Genomic DNA, 21,200 nt, shown 5'->3' with positions numbered 1-21,200 from the left:
CCCCGCATCGGGCTCCCTGCTCAGCGGGAAGCCTGCTTCTCCCTTTCCCACTCCCCCTGCTTGTGTTCCCTCTCTCACTGTGTCTCTCTCTGTCAAATAATAAAATCTTTTTTTTTTTTTTTTTATTTGACGGAGAGAGAGATCACAAGTAGGCAGAGAGGCAGGCAGAGAGAGAGGAAGGGAAGCAGGCTCCCTGCTGAGCAGATAGCCCAATGTGGGGCTCAATCCCAGGACTCCGGGATCATGACCTGAGCTGAAGGCAGAGGCTTTAACCCACTGAGCCACCCAGGCGCCCCCAAATCTTTTTTTTTTTTAAAGATTTTATTTATTTATTTGACAGAGAGAGATCACAAGTAGACAGAGAGGCAGGCAGAGAGAGAGAGGGAAGCAGGCTCCCTGCTGAGCAGAGAGCCCGATACAGGACTTGATCCCAGGACCCTGAGATCATGACCTGAGCTGAAGGCAGCGGCTTAACCCACTGAGCCACCCAGGCACCCTCAAATAATAAAATCTTAAAAAAAAAAAAAAAAAAAAAAAAGTAGAAGAAAACAGGCCCTTCCATATATGTTCCTGGTAAGACTGCAGATTGGAGTAACTTCTAGAGACCAATTTGGCAACAGCTTTCAAAATTACAAAAGCATATATCTTTTGACCAGCAACTCCAGCTCTAAAAGTTTATCCTCAGATATATTCACATTTATGTAAAATAGTATATGTACAGTGTTACAGAGGCAGCATTTTTTGGTAATAGCAATGAGTATGCAGCCATTAAAGAATAAGTAAATTTTTACAATAATAGATATTCTTCGGGGCGCCTAGGTGGCTCAGTGGGTTAAAGCCTCTGCCTTCGGCTCAGGTCATGATCGCAGAGTCCTGGGATCGAGCCCCGCATTGGGCTCTCTGCTCAGCGGGGAGCCTGCTTCCTCCTCTCTCTCTCTGCCTGCCTCTCTGCCTACTTGTGATCTCTGTCTGTCAAATAAATAACTAAATAAAATCTTTAAAAAAAAATAATAGATATTCTTCAAAATATACTGTTAAGTGGAAAAACAACTGGAACTAAATAGTGTATACGATAAATTTTATGTAAAAATAAAAATAATTAAAATGTACAAAGTTAGCAAAGGAATCAATTAAATTTGTTAATGAAGAATTCTTATCTGGTTCCTTATTTTAATTCAAGTAACTTTAGTGTTTCGACATTTAAACTGATATTTCCTATTCAACTGGCAAATAGTTATCAAGTCTCAAGGGTTTCCTTCTTTCTTTCTTTCTTTCTTTCTTTGACAGAGAGAGATCACAGTAGACAGAGAGGCAGGCAGAGAGAGAGAGAGAGAGAGGGAAGCAGGCTCCCTGCTGAGCAGAGAAGCTGATGCGGGACTCTATCCCAGGACCCCGAGATCATGACCTGAGCCGAAGGCAGCGGCTTAACCCACTGAGCCACCCAGGCGCCCCGGTTTCCTCCTTTCTTATTGAGAATTTTTATATAGTGAATCATTTTTGAAATGTATCAAATACTTTTTTAGCATCTATTGGTTTTATTTTTTTTCATTTAATTCATCAATGTTAAATATACTACATTTGCAGGTACTGACCCATCTTTGTATTCCTAGAATAAACCTTATTCGATTATTTTTAAAAAATCAACCCAAAGCATATAAAACTAAAATAGAACAGAAGTGGGTTATCTACTTTTGTGATCGCTGGCTATAAAATTTTAAATAACAACTATAATTAGGATAGAAGAGGAAGGTCTATCTTCACATAATTATATTAACTTTAAATTTTAGAATATTTTTAAATTTTAGAATATTTTAAAAGAAATAAATCTAGACTATAAAGTCCAGAATGATTATAAAAATTAAACATATTTAGCAGAGTAGTATGCCATTAATTAAACTGAAAGGAAGAAAAACACCAAGACGGTTCCAAAGTAAATAAGATATATAAATACTTGCAACTTACAATAAGAGATTTTACTCAAATAATAAAATGATAAACTAAAGGAAGATCTAAATAAAAGGACTGTATTTCTAGCTAGAATACTATGTTAAGATGAGAAATGATTGAAATGTGTATATAAAGTATTTAGCACAGTGCCTGGCATCTACTAAAAATTCAATAAATTTTAATTCTCTCTACACCTTCCCTAATCTAATATAAAGTTACAATGCTAGACCAATTAAATCCCTGAAGAACATTTTATAAAATTTGAAGCAAGTGAAAATAAAATTCAGCTTAAGATGTAAAGAGGACACAAATACTAAATAATATATGTTGTTTAATGAACACTGGTAGATTTGCTCTAAATATTTTAAAAATACAATGAAAACTACATGATTTTAAATCAAATATAGAAAAATTGTTCAAACAAAATAGGTTCGACAGCATAAAAACTTAGTTCATACCTTACACCATATATTATTTAAAGTCTGCTGAGTTAAAAAGATAAACACAAAATTCTATAAAATGCTATTAAGAATACTGTAATAGTCCATCCTTCTTTTTTTTTTTTTGAGCCACTGCCTTCGGCTCAGGTTATGATCTCAAGGTCCTGGGATCGAGCCCCGCATCAGGCTCTCTGCTCAGTGGGGAGCCTGCTTCCCTCTCTCTCTCTCTCTCTGCCTGCCTCTCTGCCTACTTGTGATCTTGTGATCTCTGTCTGTCAAATAAATAAATAAAATCTTAAAAAAAAAAAAAGGGAAAGCTCTAATTATGATATTAGGAATATTTCATAAATATTTATATATAACTATTCATATTTGACAGGTATGGAAGTAGTAAAAGAAATATTTATATGGAATAATGGTGAATGGAAAAGCAGACCACAAAATAGGATGCACATATACAACAAAGTAAGGAAAGTGTATATACAACCAAATTAAAATTACTGGAAAATAATTCATGGTGATAATAATAGATTATAACAATTAGCAGACTTTTGTAAAGAAAAACAAGTTGCTGACAACAATATGGTATAAAGTCAATATTGTGGAAAAGTGCTTACAAAATAATATTAAGTGAAAAAAAACAGAGCATAACATTGTATGTACACCATGATTACAGCTAGGTCAAATTAATATAGACTGAAAGAAGACACAGAAATAAAAATATGTATTGCATCAAGGCAATAAATGTGCATAAAATGTGACCTTAAAATCTTCTTTTAAGGTTTTAAGCTTTTAAAAATAATATTTTATAATGGGAGATAGCCATAAATAAGTAATTAAGTAAATAAATAGTCAATCTCATCTCAACACGTAATAAATAATGACTAAATAACATTTTGGGTACATATCTTTAGTTCTTTTTTCTAAAATTCATATAAGCAAAAAATATATGTAAACTCAAAATAGAACCACATTATCCATACTATTTTTAATTCTGCTTTTTTTCATTTAATCATATATCATATTCATTTTCCCAGTCTATAGTGGCTTAATAATCAAGTTCCAAAAACAATTTAAACAACAAGTAACATTAGTGGTGGAGAGACACATCAGTGGACTACACAAAGCAAAAGCAGACCCATGGCCCAGATCCACACTAACCTGCCACTGTTAAGTCAAACATTAAGCATTTCTAAGGATCAACCACTGTATCCATAAAACAAAGCAAATACTGAAAGAGGGTAAAAACTGATAAGAACCAATGTAAAGAACCAATCTTCATAGAGTGAAGGAATGAAATACACTTGACAAAAGTGACAGATCCTAACCCCCAAGCATTCCATCAGACCGGTAACATACAACTCACACCATAGCCCCAGGAGAAGTCTGAGCTGCCTTCTGTAGAGATCCCTGTGCCTGTATAGCTTGGAAAAGCAGATCTTGAATTCCCAGTGTCAGCTGATGTAAAAGGCGATTCTTGTGTGATGTCAGACTCACTAAGTGCACAATTTGGAAAGAAAAGAGAAAACAGAAAAATTGTTATACTTCCTCAAGTTTCTGTAGCAGTAACTACCCAGCAATTTACTAGGTGACAACCCTGCAAACAAATATATCCACAGAAACAAAAATAAATGAAGAACTTAACATTTAAGCATCATGGAAAAGTCCTAATTCCTATAGAATTGATGACAGTGATTCTAAATAATTCTAGTCATGGTTTACAACAAATACTTTAGCATTCCACTTACAACATCTACCCTTGAAAACGAAAGACAATTCAGAAATATGAACAGTAATGTCTGAACTTGTATGGCACTTTTATAGATGTAATTCCATTTTATCCTCACAACAACCTGGTGATGTAGAACTCAGTTTACCCCCATTTAAAAAAAATTTTAAGTTATATTTATTTAAGTAATCTCTACACCCAATATGGGGCTCAAACTCATGACCCCAAAATCAAGAGTTGCATGCTCTTCCAACTGTACTAGCCAAACACCCCAATTAACCCCATTTTAAAGACAATCTGAGATTGAGTTCTAGATACTGAAATTAGGTTTTATGACTATAACTTTTCTGTGATACCACACTGCTTCTCAGAACCCTCTTTGAAATTATAGTATGCTGTTTGTTTGTTTTTAAAAGATTTTATTTATTTGACAGAGAGATCACAAGTAGGCAGAGAGATAGGCAGAGAGAGAGGGAAAAGTGGGCTCCCTGCCAAGCAGAGAGCGCAATGTGGGGCTCGATCCCAGGACCCTGAAATCATGACCTGAGCTGAAGGCAGAGGCTTAACCCACTGAGCCACCCAGGCGCCCCACAGTATGCTGTTTCTTAGAATGGTAACTGCAGCTAATACTTATTCATTTACCATATGCCAATCATTGTGCCAAGTTTTACATACTTCATCTCATTTATATTCACAACACCCTTTAAGAAATACAACTATTGTAAGTAACTTGCCTGTTGTTACCCAGCTAATAAGTGGCAGAACCAGGATTAAAAATGCTATGTTGGGGCTCCTGGGTGACTCAGTTGTTAAGCGTCTGCCTTCGGCTCAGCTCATGGTCCCAGGGTCCTGGGATCCAGCTGCATAGAGCTTCCAGCTCAACAGGGAGCCTGCTTCTCCCTCTCCCACTCCCCCTGCTTGTGTTCCCTCTCTCATCGTGTCTCTCTCTGTCAAATAAATAAATAAAAACTTTTAAAAAATAATAAAAATCGGGCGCCTGGGTGGCTCAGTGGGTTAAGCCACTGCCTTCAGCTCAGGTCATGATCTCAGGGTCCTGGGATCGAGTCCCGCATCGGGTTCTCTGCTCGGCAGAGATCCTGCTTCCCTTTCTCTCTCTGCCTGCCTCTCCATCTACTTGTGATCTCTCTCTGTCAAATAAATAAATAAAAAATCTTTAAAAAAAAATAAAAAAAATTAAAATTAAAATTAAAAATAATAAAAATCAAATGTTAGACTCCTTCTGAGTCTTGGCTTTTAACTATGTCATAATACTACTTTTCAAGGGTTGTAAGTATGATGTTTCCATTAGCTGTTCCAGAATGAAAACTGAATGGTACTGAAAATGTGATAAAAGTTCTTGTTTTGTTTCATTAGTACAAGACTAGATATCAAGCCTAAGCCAAAAAACACTTTTTCCATTATCAAGTGTAATAAGCAAATGAGTACACTTTGTGTTATTACCTTTGGGAACTGGTGTCTTTTTCATGGCTTTCATTGGTAGAAGAAATTTCATCTAGCTGCTCTGGAAGAGGATGATGACTAATAGCATGTTTTGTTATTCCTTTCCTGTGAAAGATTTTTTAAAAAGTTATATTTCCTGTAAAGAAAAAATATATACTTTTCAATAACTTGACTACAGGTTAGTCACCTACTTCCAGCTGCTCTGTGACTGCACTGTACTATATGGTAGCCCCTAGCAACTAGCAGTTAAAATGTGGTTAGTCAATGTGGTGAGCACCAGATGTTGTATGGAAGTGTTGAGTCACTATACTGTACACCTGAAACTAATATTACACTGTATTTTAACTAACTGGTATTTATACAAAAACTTTAAAAATGTAGTTAGTCAGACATGAGATGTGTTTTAAGTATAGAACACGGGATTCTGATGTCTCAGTACAACAAGAATGTATAATAGAGCATCAATAATTTTATCTTGATTACATGTTAAAATGATAGTATTTTGGATATTCTGGGTTAAAAAATACACTCTTAAAATTAGTTTCACTGCAAATTTAAATTACAGTAAGTTATAACCATAAACCTTTTAGAACAGTTAACACAAAATACGGTTATAACACCCAAGGCGAGCGATGATTTGGAGAAACTAGATGCCTCATACACTGCTTATGGAAATGTAAAAAGGTACAGCAACTCTGAAATAGTCTCATAGTTTCTCTTTTTTTAAAGGTTTTTAAAAAATTTATTTATGAGAGAAAAAGAGAAAGAGAGCATGGGGAGGAACAGAGGGAGAGGGACAAGCAGGCTCTGTACTAAGCACGGAGCCCAACATCAAGTTGGATGTGGGGCTTGATCCCAGGACCCTTGAGATCATGACCTGAGCTGAAACTTAACTGACTTAATAACAGAAGAGCCCCAGTCTCACAGTTTCTAATAAAATGTGTACCAATGTCAGTTTCCTGGCTTTGACACTACACTACTTACACAAGTTGTCGTCATTGGGAGAAGGTGGGTGGAAGGTTCATGGGATTCTCTGTATGATTTCTGTAATAGTGAGTCTATAATTATTTCAAAATAAAAAGTCGAAAAATTAATTTCATCTGTTTCTACTGTTTTTTCACGTGATTACCTGAAGATTTAAAATTCCATATGTGGCTGTATTATATTTCTATTCGACAGAGCTGCTCTAGAGAGTTCAACTTGTACATTAGATTAAACTAAGGGATCAATTATTATATGTTCCAGTCTCAATCATCTATAGGAGACTTTCCTCCCCCACAAAATTCTGCAATAAAATAAGTTTAGGGAACATGATAAGCTAAACAAAGTACATAGGTCTCTTTAGAGTCTTCAGTTTGCAAATGTATATTATAAATCTCTAATACTCTTACCTCATAGGCAAGGAAAGTGAAGCACAGAGAGATTAAGTAACCTGCTTAAGGTCATGTCTATGAAATGATGGAGCCAGGATTCAATTTCAAGTACTCTGGCTCTGAGGCTTCTCAAAACAAATGAATAATTTGAGATTTTAGTGAATGGAACCATTTTTGTATATAAAGATAAAGCTAAGGGCACAGTCAGCAGAGCTTGTACTTGAAATTATTTCTCAAATAGTGGGGATGGATTTGTGCAGAGCTATTTGTACTTCTCTCATTCAATGATCCTACAACGAGAAACTTGTCTTTGAGACAGTGGTAGTAAACAGAAATGTGGATTCCAGCTACAAAAAAGAAACGTAAGTCTGTCAAAGAAATCTGACCATGAAATGATGATTAGATAATACCAAAGAAATACTAAATTTGATCATAGCATTGTTTTCATGTAAGAAAATACTGAGGCACCGGGGTAGCTCAGTTGGTTGGGCATTTGTCTGTTTGCCTTTGGCTCATATTGTGATCCTGGGGTTCTGGAATCTAGCCCTGCATTAAGCCCCACATCAGGCTCCCTGCCCGTCAGAGAGTCTGCTTCTTCCTCTCCTGCTGCCCCTCCCCCTGCTCGTGTTCTTTCTCTCACTCAAATAAATAAAATCTAAAAAAAAGAAAAGAAAATACCTATAATTTTTAGAGATGCACACTAAGGTATACAAGGGTTAAATGGTTAAGTGTCTGGGGTTTTGCTTTCTTATTAACAGACGATGGACAGAGAGGCTGAAAAAAGATAAGATAGATGAAGCAAATATATCAAATTTTTGATAATTGTTGAATGTAGGTGATAGGTGGTTCATTTTATTATTTACTATACATGTATGTTTGAAATTTATCACTTTTTAAGTGTTAAGCTGTATGTTGAAGATTGCTTTTTTTTTAAAACTCTTTTCAATATTTGTAATTTGGAACTATTAGGGAGAAAACTAAAGTTCCTTCTTCAAAGCAAAATATTCTAACACCTAAAGTAAAAATTGTTTTATTTTACTGTCATTTAGATACATATAATCTCCTTGTGTCTTCATTATTCATATCATCCTGACTCCTCTAGAGAATCATCTTTGAGGAGAATTGCCTTTAGAGAATAGAGAGTATCAATCAAATCAACAAAAGAGAACAAGTAATGTAACTATATTGGAGTAATTTTTTCCACAAATGATTTTTTTTTTTACTCTCAGAATGGTCAGAATAATTATAAAAGCAGATTTTTAGCTAACTCCTGTTCCCTTTACTTTCTTTTTTCTACTTCCTAAAAAGCTTATTATCTGAATTGCTACTGTGTAGATATCCTATTACTTAGTAGATAATGAGCTTCTGAAAGGTAAGGAAGGATCACAGATTTTCTTTGTATGGCTACTGTACCAAGTAAAGGTGGGAAAGGACAGGAAATTACCAATCACTGAGGATCTACTATGTGTCAAAGCCTGTGCCATCACTTTAGATAGGATTTTAGAGAAAGTCTTAGTCCCATATTACAGAAATGGATGCTCAAATATTTATTAATCTGCTGAAAAGTCACATGACTAGAAAAGAGCCTAGCCAGAAACCCAGATTGACAGAAGATCCCATGCTTGCTATTACCATGTATAGTTAGTATTTACTTTTAAAATATATGGTTGCTAAAATTACATAGCTCCAAGGGGAAAAAAAAAAAAAAGTTGGAATTGAGGATTAAAAAGCCCAAGCTCGGGACGCTTGGGTGGCTCAGTTGGTTAAGCAGCTGCCTTCGGCTCAGGTCATGATCCCAGCGTCCTGGGATCGAGTCCCGCATCGGGCTCCTTGCTCGGCGGGGAGCCTGCTTCTCCCTCTGCCTCTGCCTGCCATTCTGTCTGCCTGTGCTCGCTCTCTCTCCCTCTCTCTCTTAAAAAAAAAAAAAAAAAAAAAAAAAAGCCCAAGCTCAAAACCTATTGGTTATATAATCTTAGGATGTGTAATCTAATATTTCATGTTCTGAAAAACTGAAAGATAATCATACCCATCGTACAGAGTTGTTTCAAGGATCATGATGTTAAAGTCTTTTTGAAAGTATAAGGCATCAACAAATATACAACTTTATCATTACTTGCTAATTACAACACTTCACTAGGGGTGGGAGGTGGGTTTTTAAGCTTAAATATTTGCTCTCTAGAGCAAAATTATCCTTAAGGATTCTGAAGTTTAACCTCAGAGGTGGGGAAGCAGTATACATAACGATTATGACCAAAGCTTCAGGGTCAGACTGACACCAGGTTTGCGCTCCACCACTTTCTGCCTGTATAATCTTTGGCATGCAACAATGTTAAATCTGGGATCTTTAGTTGTAGAATGTACAAAATAATAATCCCTATTCTGTATCCTTGCTGATAGGATTAAGTGAGCTAATGCATATGATCAGCTTTGCATTGTGCCTGGCACTACATAAACTTTTCTCTAGCACTCAGCTATTAGTAACTTCTCGATTTGTCAATGCCCGTCCGTTGACAGGCATGAAGCACTGAGGAAACTACAAATGCCGCAGGGGGGGCCAGTCCCTGAGCTCAGGAAGTGTAGCCCAAGAGGGCCAAGTCCTAGGACAGCACAAGTGACATTCCCTTAGCTGGAGATGGAGGCAGACCGGGCAGCATCTGACAAGTCTAGGAGGCGGGAATTACAATGAAAATTTTCCTTTCCCCGCTCTGGAAACGGAAAAGTGAGAAGCACTAGTTGGGAAGGGCCCCAACCAGAGCGCCCGAGACCCGCCTCAGCCTCCCCCGGCCCGGGCTAGTCTTGCAGAGCAGTCAACTCACAGCTCCAAGCTCTGAGGCACCGCCTTCCGAGTGTATCTGGAGATCATCCTCCTCTTCCTCCTCTGCCGCGGAGGGGGCGGGCACGCCAGGGTGGGGGCCTCCGGACCTGGCCCTCCGGCCCGCTCCGACCCGGCCCCCTCCCGCCACCTTCCGGCCCCGTCACGCCCCGTCGCCTAGACTCCGGACCGCCGCCACTCCCTGGGTCCCCACCCCTCCAGTCCTCGGCCCTCCCTGCTTCCTCGCAAGGGCGGAAGTGACGAATGCACCGGGGCACCGGCGTAATGCTCCCGTGGACGCACAGCAGTGACGCCACCGGGGTTCCGGGGCCGAGCGAGTCTTTCAGAGCTTCCGCTGGCCTCAGGTAGCCGTGAGCCGTTTGGATTGACCTTGGGCAAGGCTTTGGCAAGCAGCTACTGGCAGCTCCCGACCGGCTCACGCGGTGGGAGGGGCGGTCCAGAAAAGTTCCGCAGCGGAGACGCGTGGGGGAGGCCCGAGAATCGTAAGCGGAATTGGCTTCTCTTTGTTGAATGGAGGGAGGGAGTTTAGTCGGAGTAAAGAGCACTAGACTCCCGCTCAGTCCTCGACTGCGTGGTCGCTTCTGTATGTGCCAGTTTTCTCACTTGTACAGCAAGGAGTTAGACTGCGTGACCTCAAAGTCCCTTCGAGTTCTGACACAGTTTCTTCATAAAATGTGCTTGGCATTATGGGTTGGGTGGATGGAATTATCTGTCCCTCTGGGTTGAGAAGCCAAGTGATGATTTGGACAGACTGGTTAGAAGATGCAGGTTCCTTTCGATCTCGTTTTATTAGCCCATGAGAAAACCGAGTAAGAATTGAACTCGAATTGTGCCTTAGAATGGACCATCCAGTACAGTTCCTCCCTTTCCCAAGCCTCATCTGGCCGCAATAGTAAGCGAGTACTTTTGTTGTAAGGGAAAAACCCTTAGAACCTAGAGATGCCTACCGCCTCTTAACATACCGGAGTTATGTACCACCACCATCACCACCATCCCCGAAAAAGGGTCAGTTTTAGGACAGCTGCACGATAAAGAACCATGCACAAATTATTTTGGTGTGAGATGATAGGACATGAATGTTTTGTGGTTTGGGGTTCCTCTATGCCCTTCAACATTCATAAAAAGAGATTTAAATTCTTCAGTGAGGGAGATTGCCCTAAAGAACTTTTAAATAAAAACAATTTAAACTGGGGGAGAAATTTAGAAATGAAAGAGTAACACTCTCATTCTACAGTTGAGGAAAAAGCCCCAGAAAGAGAAATTGAGGTGCTCAAAGTGACAAAACTGATTAGTGGCAGAACTGGGACTTTTGATAGTATTTAAACATAAGATGTTACTGTTGTGCTTCTCAAAGTGTGTTTCACACACAAATGTTAGTATGAGGGTAAACTTTTTTTTTAATGTATGTTTTTCAAGACGTTTTTTATTTTATTCTTGCATGCTATTAGTTAATTTGGGAATGTGATACTCGATTTCCATTTACTGTATTATGTCAGAAGTTCCTTTAATATAATTTCAGGTATGAAAACATAATCTTAAGTATAAAACATCATTACAAGAATATTAAGTAGGTGTTACTATTCATACTTGATCAAAAAATTAAATGATAGCATCTGGATAACTGAATTTTGGAAAACAATGGAATCATGTCGAATAGTTCAGAGAATTGAATTTTACTTCTACATTATTCTATGTGATTTTTATTATTGAAACTTTAAATGTAGTTTTCAAAGAAGAATGGAGGAAAATATGAAGCTTGCTACAGTGGAAGACACTGTGGAGTATCACCTATTCCTGATACCAGATGAACCAAGGGACCCAGAAAAACACAAAGAGATTCTTCAAAAGTATATTGAGAGGATAATGACTCATTTTGCACCTTTGCTGGTCCCCTATATCTGGCAGAATCAGCCTTTCAATCTCAAATATAAACCTGGGAAAGGTAAGTCTCTTTTACTTATTTTGATGTGATACGTGTGACTTCTGAGTCTGACAGCAGTGATCTATAATAGTCCATAGTTCTCTCAGTGTTGTAAGGAGATTTATAACCTGAACTTTTTTGATTAGTGATGCTTGCCTATATTTAGTTAGAACCATAAACTTACCAAAAAAATTTTTTTAATTAGTTTGATGAAAGCTTTCTAATAGTAATTACCTTGAGAACTAATATATACTCAACATTATTAGACTATGGCTGTTTTTTGGAACTTTACTCTTCTGTGCTATAGTATATCTAGGTACCTATACTAAACAGGTTTAGGCATCTGGCTTCCTAAACCATAGCTTCCATTAGTGGTTACTCTATATTCCTCGTTCTTGATCATGTGTTCAGTAGGCTGCCTTGTTTGACATAGTTGTGAAACTATGTGGCTCTGCCTGGCTTATAAAGAGAAATAATTGGGCTTATGGCCATTATTTGCTACTCAGAATCATTTTGAAGTTGCTTCACTGCTTCTCTGTGTTGTTCTTGCTTGATATGTGACACATACATACATACATACATATAAAGGAAAAGAAAACAGGATATTGGCACTTTTTCTTATCATTTCATATAGCTTTAGTGAAATGAGGCACAAATAGGTGACCACGGCTCTTATTCATGCAGGGTCTTCTTTCAGATCAGGAGTCTGGCATCTTGATACTGTCAGTCTAGGTCTCAGTGTGGTGTTTATCTGTTATCTTTTGGCTGGCAGTTGCCAAATGTGTTCCCTGTTGTTAATTGTATTGAACCCTTATTCACTGAAAGACATGTGATATTTATTGGCAGGAACATCCATCACATTAGCACAGCACGCTAAAACCAACTCCTTATCTTTTTCCTAGAAAATAATTTTTGCCCAATGTTTTCTTGTCTTGCTTAATGATGATGTTATCTACCTAGTTATTCAGTTTGTTAATAATTCAAAATTACACTCAACTGCTCACTTGACCATGTTCTATCAAGCACTAAATCCTAGTGTGGTTCCTCCTAAAGTAAGACCCCTTCTGTACATTTGTTTGGCTACAATCTAGACCCTATTTACCTCTTCATCTGAAAGACCACAGCAGCCACCTGAATAACCTCTGGTTCCTGTATCTCCAGTTCTTCTCTCATACTGATGCCAGTGATCTTTGTAAAACACAAATTTGATCACATCAGTCTTTTGCCCAACATCCTTCACTAGTTACCCATTGCTTCTGGATAAAGTTCAAATTGAAGTTTAATATATAAGGTAGATAAAAGTAGACACTAATTGGAGCTTCTCTTAGTTGAAAAAATTTGAGAGATCTGGGGTGCAGAGAAGAGTGGGTTGGGCTGTTCTTCTACTTTTTTTTGCTATGGGAGCTTTTGGGACACTTCACAGTGTGCTTGTTTGACCTTTAGTCTGTTAATGTGGTTGGTTACATTGATTGATTTTCATATGCATTACATTGCATTCCAAGAATAAATTCTACTTGATCATGGTGTATAACCTTTCAGTGTGTTGAATTCAGTTTGCTAGTATTTTGTTGAGGATTCCTGCATCAGTATACCAGGGATATTGGTCATAGTTTTCCTGTATTGTCTTTGTCTGGCTTTAGTATGAGGGTGATGCTGACCTCCTAAAATGGGTTTGGGAGTGTTCCCTCCTCTTCAGTTGTTTTTAAGAGTTTGAAAAGGATTGATGTTAATTCTCCTTTAAATGCTGGTAAAATTCTCTAGTGAGCTTTTCTTTGTTGGGAAGTTTTTGATTACTGATTCAATGTCCTTTACTGGTAACAAGTCTGTTCAGATTCTCTATTTCTTTGTGATTCAGTCTTTTTTTTTTTTTTTTTTTTTAAAGATTTTATTTATTTATTTGACAGACAGAGATCACAAGTAGGCAGAGAGGCAGGCGGGCGAGGGGGGTGGGGAAGCAGGCTCCCTGCTGAGCAGAGAGCCTGATTTAGTATGGAGGGGGGCCTGGGATACTGACCTGCGTGGAAAGCAGAGGCTTTAACCCCCAGAGGCACCCAGGCGCCCCAGTGATCCAGTCTTGATAGGTTGTGTGTTTCTAAGAATGTACTCATTTCCTCTAAGTTTTCCAGTCGGTTGGTCTACAGTTGTTCATAATGTTCTCTTATAGTCCTTTTTATTTCTGTAGTATAGGTTGTAATGTCGCCTCTTTCATTTCTGAGTTTAGTTACTTACATCTCCATTTTTTCTTACTGATCTAAGATTTTGTCAACTTTGTAATGTTTCAACAAACCAAATCACTTTGTTTTTTTTTTCTATTTTTCTATTCTCTGTTTCATTAATCTCTATTCTAATCTTTACTATTTCCTTCTTTCTGCTAGCTTTGGACTAGCTTTTCTTGTTCTCGTTCCTTAAGGTTAAAGTTAGGTTGTTGATCTGAGATCTTTCATAACTATAAACTTCTTAGCACTGCTTTCTGTATGTTACATGTTTGTTTTCATTTGTCTCAAGGTATTTTCTAATTTCCCTTGTAATTTCTTCTTTGATCCATTGGATTGTTTAAAAGTGTATTAAGTTCCGCATATTTTTGAGTGTTGCACTTGTTTAAAAAACTTCTGCCCCATCTAAATCTAGCTTCCTGATATCCCCAGAACACTATTATGGTCTGCCATGCTTATATATGTTTTCACATGCTATTCTCTCTTTCTGGAAAACCTACCCCTGTCATTCCTCCAAATGAGCATAGCTCAGATATCACATTATTTATGCTCACATCCCCCTCAGTGCATACATCTCTTCATCTTGTTTTGAGATGGCATGGCGGTCCATCTCCTGTGTCTAGACCCTTGTCCTCACAAGCAGGCTTCTTATATCCTGTTCAGGATTACAACCCCAGTCCTGTATGGTACCTACAGCATGGTCAGTCAGTCAATGTTTGTTTATTTGAATGATTACTTGTATTTTTATGTGCACTGACAAATTTATTTGGTTATATGATTGCTTTTCTCTTGTTTTTAGGAGATGTTCCTGCTCATATATTTGGCATGACAAAGTTTGGGGATAACATTGAGGATGAATGGTTTATTGTTTATATAGTAAAGCAGATTACAAAGGAATTTCCAGAGTTAGTAGCAAGGTATTAGTTATTTTAATAATCTAAAGGAATTCTCTTGTTGAGACTGACTACATTTTTATCCATTTAGTAAATTTTTTTTCGGTAATCTGGTGGAGACTGTACAAATTTGAGACATAGATTTTGAAAGTGACTTAGTGTTTTCTTCCTTTTCTTTTGTGGTTGTAACTTCCTTTAGTTGAGGAAAAAATTAAAGTACATTGGAGAGCTTAACTTCCAAAATTTTTAAACAAAACCTTCCTATTTTAGTTTTTTAAAAATAATTCTCATTATGAAAGACTAAATACATACAGGATGCCTGGGTGGCTCAGTCAGTTAGGCATCTGCCTTCAGCTCGGGTGGTGATCCCAGGGTCTTGGGATTGAGTTCCGTGTCAGGCTCCCTGCTCAGTGTGGAGTTTGCTTTTCCCTCTGTCCTTCCCCTGACTCATTCTATCTTTCTCTCTCAAATAAATAAAATCTTAAAAAAAAAAAAAAAAAAAAGGGAGCACCTGGGTGGCTCAGTGGGTTAAGCTGCTGCCTTCGGCTCAGGTCATGATCCCAGGTCCTGGGTTCGAGCCCCGCATCGGGCTTTCTGCTCAGCAGGGAGCCTGCTTCCTCCTCTCTCTCTGCCTGCCTCTCTGCTTACTTGTGATTTCTCTCTGTCAAATAAATAAATAAAGTCTTTAAAAAAAAAAAAAAAGCTAAATACAGATGGTAGAAAGAATCCAAATAATACCAAAGGGTGTACTACAGTTTAAAAAAATCATAGGCAAAAAAATCCCATTTGTATGTACATATACATATTTTACAAATTTCTTTACAGTGTCTTCCTCTATTATAGCTTAACTGTATATCTTTTTGAGAAATACAGAAAAATTTAACAAAAAATCAGGGAACAATTATATTGAAAGCCAAAAAGATAACACTGCATTCTAAATGTATTTAAAATGGGAACTGATAGTTCTCTGTAATTACCAAGTTGTGTCAACAAAGGGTATTTCACCTAATTTTCCACATATTATCCTCATTTTCCTGTCAGTCCCCAAATTGTGTTCTATTCCTCCAACCTCTTCCCCAGCAAAACAAAAAGAAAAACAACTCTGAAAACATTATTATATCAAAATTTCAAACACGAAAGTAGAGAGAATGCACCCATATGTACTTGTCACACAGCTTCAACAATTTTGTAATTGGACAATTGACATTGGTCAATTCATGGATATTCTTACTTTATCTATACATTTCCCCTACTCCCCCGTTACATAGCAAGATTATTTTAAAGCAAATCACCAACAGTACTCCATTGGTCTTTAAATACTTTAAGATGTAAATATAAGAGGTAATGCTTATTTTATATACTACTATTATTATACCTAAAAATAATTAGCAGTAATTTCCCAATAAATGATAGAATTATAAGGAAACAAACACAGAGATACTCGTTTCTATCTTTACATGCATATTAGGGAGAGAGCAATGCCTTTTGTGTGTGGATTCTGATTTTTATTTTATTTTTTTAAGATTTTATTTATTTACTTGAGAGAGAGATACACACACACACAGAGCATGAGTGGGGGAGGAACAGAGGGAGAGGGAGAAGTAGACTCCCCATCGAGCAGGGAGCCTGACATGGGGCTCCATACTGGGACCCTAGGATCATGATCTGAGCTGAAGGCAGCTGCTCCAGATTCTGATCTGTATATTATGATGGCTTATACCTACACTAGGCCTGTAAAGCCCTTTCAGTAATAAACATCTATTGTCTTAGCAGTTTTTTAAACAAATTAGAAAAAGGAAGAACTTCTATGTCTCTGACAAGTGAATCTTCCTTAGGTAGGGCTCTAACCGTTTTCTACCCTGGTTTGAAACCTTTCATTCTTTTTGTGTAGAAAACTAAGTGCATTCTCATTGACTCTGCTTACATTTTTTTAAAAATTATTTATTTATTTATTTGAGAGAGAGCACAAGCAGGGGGAGAGGCAGAGGGAGAGAGAGAGAAAGAGAGAAGCAGACGCTTCACTGAGCAGGGATCCTGATGCAGGGCTCGATCCCAGGCCCTGGGATCATGACCTGAACTGCAGGCAGACACTTAACCAACTGAGCCATCGAGGCGACCTGACTGCTAACATTTAAAGCTCTTCACAAAATGATATAATTGTGCTTTTTTTTTTTTAAGATTTATTTATTTGAGAGAGAGAGAGAGAGCATGAACAGGAGGGACAGAGAGAGAGGGAGAGAGAGAATCTCAAGCAGACTCTGTGCTTAGCAGACTCTGGGAGCCCAACCCAGGAGCCCGACTCAGTTTCACAGCCCTGAGATCACTACCTGAGCCAAAACCAAGAGCTGGGCACTTAACCGACTGTGCCACCTAAGTGCCCCATAACTGTGCATGTCTAGTCTTGTTTTTTACTAATTGTCATTCTCCAGATATCCACCTTAAATAGCCACCTCCATGATTTTGCTTATACTATTCCCTCTCCCAAGAACATCTCTCCTTTCTCCTTATAGCCACCCATTAAAAGGGAAAAAAACCTAGAACAGTATATAAACTATGCTACCTTTTGTGTGACAAGAGGAGAAAATAAGAATTTATATTCCTATTAGCTAAATTATGCATAAGGAATCTCTAGAAGGATAAACAAGAAATAACAGTGGTTGGAGGGTAAGAAAGGGGCATATAAGGACAAAAGTAGGAAGGAAACTTTTTCATTGTGTAACTTTTTATGTATTTTTTGAAGTCTTACCTATTCAAAAATTTAAATTTAGGGGCACCTGGGTGGTTCAGTTCTCATTAAGCAGCCAGCTCTTGATTTTGGCTCAGGTCATGACCTCAGTATCCTGGGATCGAGCCCCACTAGGCTCTGTGCCCAGTGGGAGAACTTGCTTCAGGATTCTCTCTCCCTCTGCCCCTCTACCTGCTCACATGCTCGTGCTTTCTCTCTCTAAAGTAAATAAATAAATCATTAAAAAATTAAAATCTTTTTAAAAATTTTAAATTTAAAAAAGTGATAAAAATGAGGCAAAACAAAAGTATCTCTCAAGGTCCAGGTAACTTCCATAAATGCTTTCCTAATCTTGGCGCTAGGTGATTATTTTAATATTTTTCATATTTTTGTCTGGTGTTATTTATATACTTACTTTTTCTCCTTATCATCTCCTCCAAATCCTCCTTCAATTTTAGAATCTCCTTTAGTACTTCCTTCAGTGTCTTAGGTATTATTTGCTTTATTATAATAACCTACACATAGCATGTACTCAGGTATTTACTAAATGAAAGAAAAAATATTAGAATAAATGTGTTTTGATTAGTTGCATATATATGCTTTTTGAATGCATAATTGGAATTTCTTTTGCATCAGGATTGAAGACAATGATGGTGAATTCTTGTTAATAGAAGCTGCTGACTTTCTCCCTAAATGGTTGGATCCTGATAATAGTGCCAATAGGGTAAGTATACCCAAATTTGGAAAATTTACAGAGATGAAATCTTGTTGTAACATTTTTCTTATGTACCTAGAGTTTGTCAGTACCCAGAAGGAAAATTAAAATGTCTCATTTTGCAGGTGTTTTTCTACCATGGAGAATTGTGCATTATTCCTGCTCCAAGGAAACCTGGAGCAGTGCCCTGGTTACCCACCACACCCCCAACAGTCCCACAAGCATTGAATATAATCTCAACACACCCAGAAGAAATTTTGGCTTCAGAATCTATACGAGCTGCTGTGAATAGGCGCATCAGAGGGTAAGGAAAATATTTTCATTGTTAGTAAAGGAGTCTTTTGATTTAGTGCAGCTCAAGTCTTTCGTTGCATGTAGAATTTCTTTCAGCTAGTTCATTTTCATTTTGTCTTCGTCCTTCATGAAAGTGGCTAACAGATTAAACTTATGTTCCGGGGCACCCGGGTGACTTAGTCGGTTAAACATCTGCCCCTGGCTAAGGTCATGATCTGAGGGTGCTGGGATTGAGCTGCATGTAGGGCTCCCTGCTCAGTGGAGAACCTGCTTCTCCCTCTCCCGGGCCTCTCCCCCTGCTTGTGCTCGCTCTCTCTTGCGCTCTCTCTCTCTCTCTCTCTCTCTCTGTCAAATAAATAAATAAATAAAATCCTTTAAAAAAATAGATACACTTGCATGTTTTATAATTAAGGAATAGATACATCTTTTAATTCTCATTCATAGGTGTTAATATTCTAGTCCCAATATTTTTGCATTTATTTACTTAGATACTGTAGCTAAGTATTATCTATATCCATAGATAAAAATTTTGAGACCAATAGGAATGAAAACCTAAGGGAGCACAATGTACTCTGTGGTTCTAGGGCAGTGGATGGCATTCTTTGACCTATGTCAGGCTATCTATTCACAAGACAGCCTTTACCTAATAACATGTTAGTTTGGCCTTTCATATTTGAGTACCTATTCAATGTTTAGCACCATTCAGGTTTTAACAATATAAAATCTCTTTTAACTTTGTTCAGTATACTTTGTACCATTGTTTTAGAAGAATAAACTCTGATTTTATCCTTGTTCCAAAGAATAGTAGGGTTTTTGTTTTGTCTTTATTGAACTACCTTTTTTTTTTTTTTAAGAATTTTGTTTTTTATTGTAGACAGAGAGACAGCATGGAGTGGGGGGCGTAGAAGGAGAGGGAGGAGCAGACTCCCCGATGATAAGGAGCCCCATGTGGGGCTCAATCCCAGGACCCTAGGATCATGACCTGAGCCAAAAGCAGATGCTTAACCCAGTGAGCCACCCAGGTGCCCCTACTGAACTACCGTAATTCCTTTTCATTATTTTCCATTTTTTCCTACCTTTTCTCTTTCTCTCTCTTCTTTTCAGCAGTTTTTAGTGTATATGGTAGCTTTTTTTTTTTTTTTTTTAATTTATTTGTTTGTCAGAGATCGCAAGTAGGCAGAGAGAGAAGGAAGCAGGCTCCCTGCTGAGTAGAGAGCCCGATGTGGGACTTGATCCCAGGATGTTGGGATCATGACCTGAGCCGAAGGCAGAGGCTTTAACCCACTGAGCCACCCAGGTGCCCCAGTGTATATGGTAGCTTTAACTTCACCTTCCTTGTCATTGTACCTCTTACTCTTGAAGAACTAAGATAATATAAGAGGACGTAAATGGTAGAAGAATTCTAGATGTTTACACATCATAAAATAAAAATGATTATGGGGCACCTGGGTGGCTCGGTCATTGGGTGTATGCCTTTGGCTCAGGTCGTGATCCCAGGATCTAGGGTTCGAGCCCTGCTTTGGGCTCCCTGCTCACCGGGAAGTCTGCTTCTCTCCTCTCTCTCCCTTCTCTCTTCCCCGGCTTGTGTTCCCTCTCTCACTGTCTCTCTGTCAAATAAATTAATAAAATCTTTTAATAAATAAATAAATAAAAATAAATAAAAATGATATGTTGCCTGTCACAGATACCCAGAAAAAATTCAAGCCTCTCTTCATCGCGCACACTGCTTCCTTCCAGCTGGCATTGTAGCAGTGTTAAAACAGCGCCCCAGATTGGTGGCTGCAGGAGTCCAGGCATTTTACCTACGGGACCCCATTGACCTGAGAGCCTGTCGTGTTTTCAAGACTTTCTTGCCTGAAACACGAATAATGACATCGGTAAGATAGCTCTCTTGGTCATTAAGTTTCTATCACTGGAAAGAGAGTAAAACACATTCTAATTATGCAGTAGAAAAAACTGGAAATAATTCTATTTCCTCATGGCAAGTTAATATACTTTTTTTCTCTTTTCTTTTCTCCCATCCATGGAGGAAGATTTCAAGAGACTTCATTTCCTATTTTATATCTAAATGTTTCTTAGATAGTTTCTAACCATATTTTTCCTATTTTCTTTTCTTCTTAAGAATAAGACATTTCATTTCTTCCAGAGACTTGAGAATTATTCTTTATCTTCTATCCACCCAAATTGCCATATAATGTAACTAATGAGAAGAATTCCATTAGTGATTACTAAAAAGTAGACAGTAAGGTTGGTTTTGTGGCATGTGAACTATATCTCAATAAAGCTGTTAATAAAAAATGTTGGCAGTGAATAGGTTAGATCTTTGCCTTTCATACAAATACAAGCTCATAAATAAAATTATGAACTGTGAAATGATGGTCAAATTTTTACTTTCAGGAAGACTCATGTATTTTGTGTTCCAATGTCCAGGTGACTTTCACTAAATGTCTGTATGCACAGTTGGTACAACAAAGGTTTGTGCCAGACCGGCGGAGTGGATACAAGATGCCTCCTCCATCTCATCCCCAGTATCGAGCCCATGAATTGGGCATGAAGTTGGTAATGAACCATACAATTTTATATTCTTCCTTTAGGTAAAAAGGCTCTTAATGGAGTAGTGGTACAGCAAAGGAAGTCTAGAAATATACCTTACTTT

General features: G+C 37.8%; 2 protein-coding genes across 7 annotated transcripts in view; one reads left to right on the top strand and one right to left on the bottom strand.

The window, feature by feature from the left end:
• Positions 1-9,992, bottom strand: part of FAM149B1 (family with sequence similarity 149 member B1) — a 79,385-nt gene extending 69,393 nt beyond the window's left edge. Inside the window, exons 1-3 of one of the 4 annotated variants that reach the window (XM_047702486.1) lie at positions 9,767-9,992; positions 5,578-5,713; positions 3,756-3,883 (exon numbers count right to left, since the gene is read on the bottom strand). In XM_047702486.1, coding sequence (XP_047558442.1) covers positions 3,756-3,883; positions 5,578-5,629 — 180 coding nt within the window. In that variant the 5' untranslated portion in view covers positions 5,630-5,713; positions 9,767-9,992. Of the gene's footprint in view, positions 1-3,753; positions 3,884-5,577; positions 5,714-9,766 lie in introns of all 4 variants that reach the window. The other 3 variants (XM_047702485.1, XM_047702488.1, XM_047702487.1) reach the window with 3 other exon arrangements.
• The window catches only part of ECD (ecdysoneless cell cycle regulator), a 47,226-nt gene that overhangs the window by 6,012 nt on the left and 20,014 nt on the right, over positions 1-21,200 (top strand). Inside the window, exons 1-7 of one of the 3 annotated variants that reach the window (XM_047702482.1) lie at positions 10,095-10,265; positions 11,508-11,725; positions 14,717-14,834; positions 18,172-18,259; positions 18,376-18,554; positions 20,229-20,421; positions 20,975-21,103. In XM_047702482.1, the coding sequence (XP_047558438.1) occupies positions 11,521-11,725; positions 14,717-14,834; positions 18,172-18,259; positions 18,376-18,554; positions 20,229-20,421; positions 20,975-21,103 (912 nt within the window). In that variant the 5' untranslated portion in view covers positions 10,095-10,265; positions 11,508-11,520. Of the gene's footprint in view, positions 1-10,094; positions 10,367-11,507; positions 11,726-14,716; positions 14,835-18,171; positions 18,260-18,375; positions 18,555-20,228; positions 20,422-20,974; positions 21,104-21,200 lie in introns of those variants that run through there. The other 2 variants (XM_047702483.1, XM_047702484.1) reach the window with 2 other exon arrangements.

This window comes from Lutra lutra, chromosome 14 (genome assembly GCF_902655055.1).
Source record: "Lutra lutra chromosome 14, mLutLut1.2, whole genome shotgun sequence".
Taxonomy (NCBI): domain Eukaryota; kingdom Metazoa; phylum Chordata; class Mammalia; order Carnivora; family Mustelidae; genus Lutra; species Lutra lutra.
The sequence above is the reverse complement of the archived record's forward strand: the minus strand, read 5'-3'. Positions and strand labels throughout refer to the sequence as shown.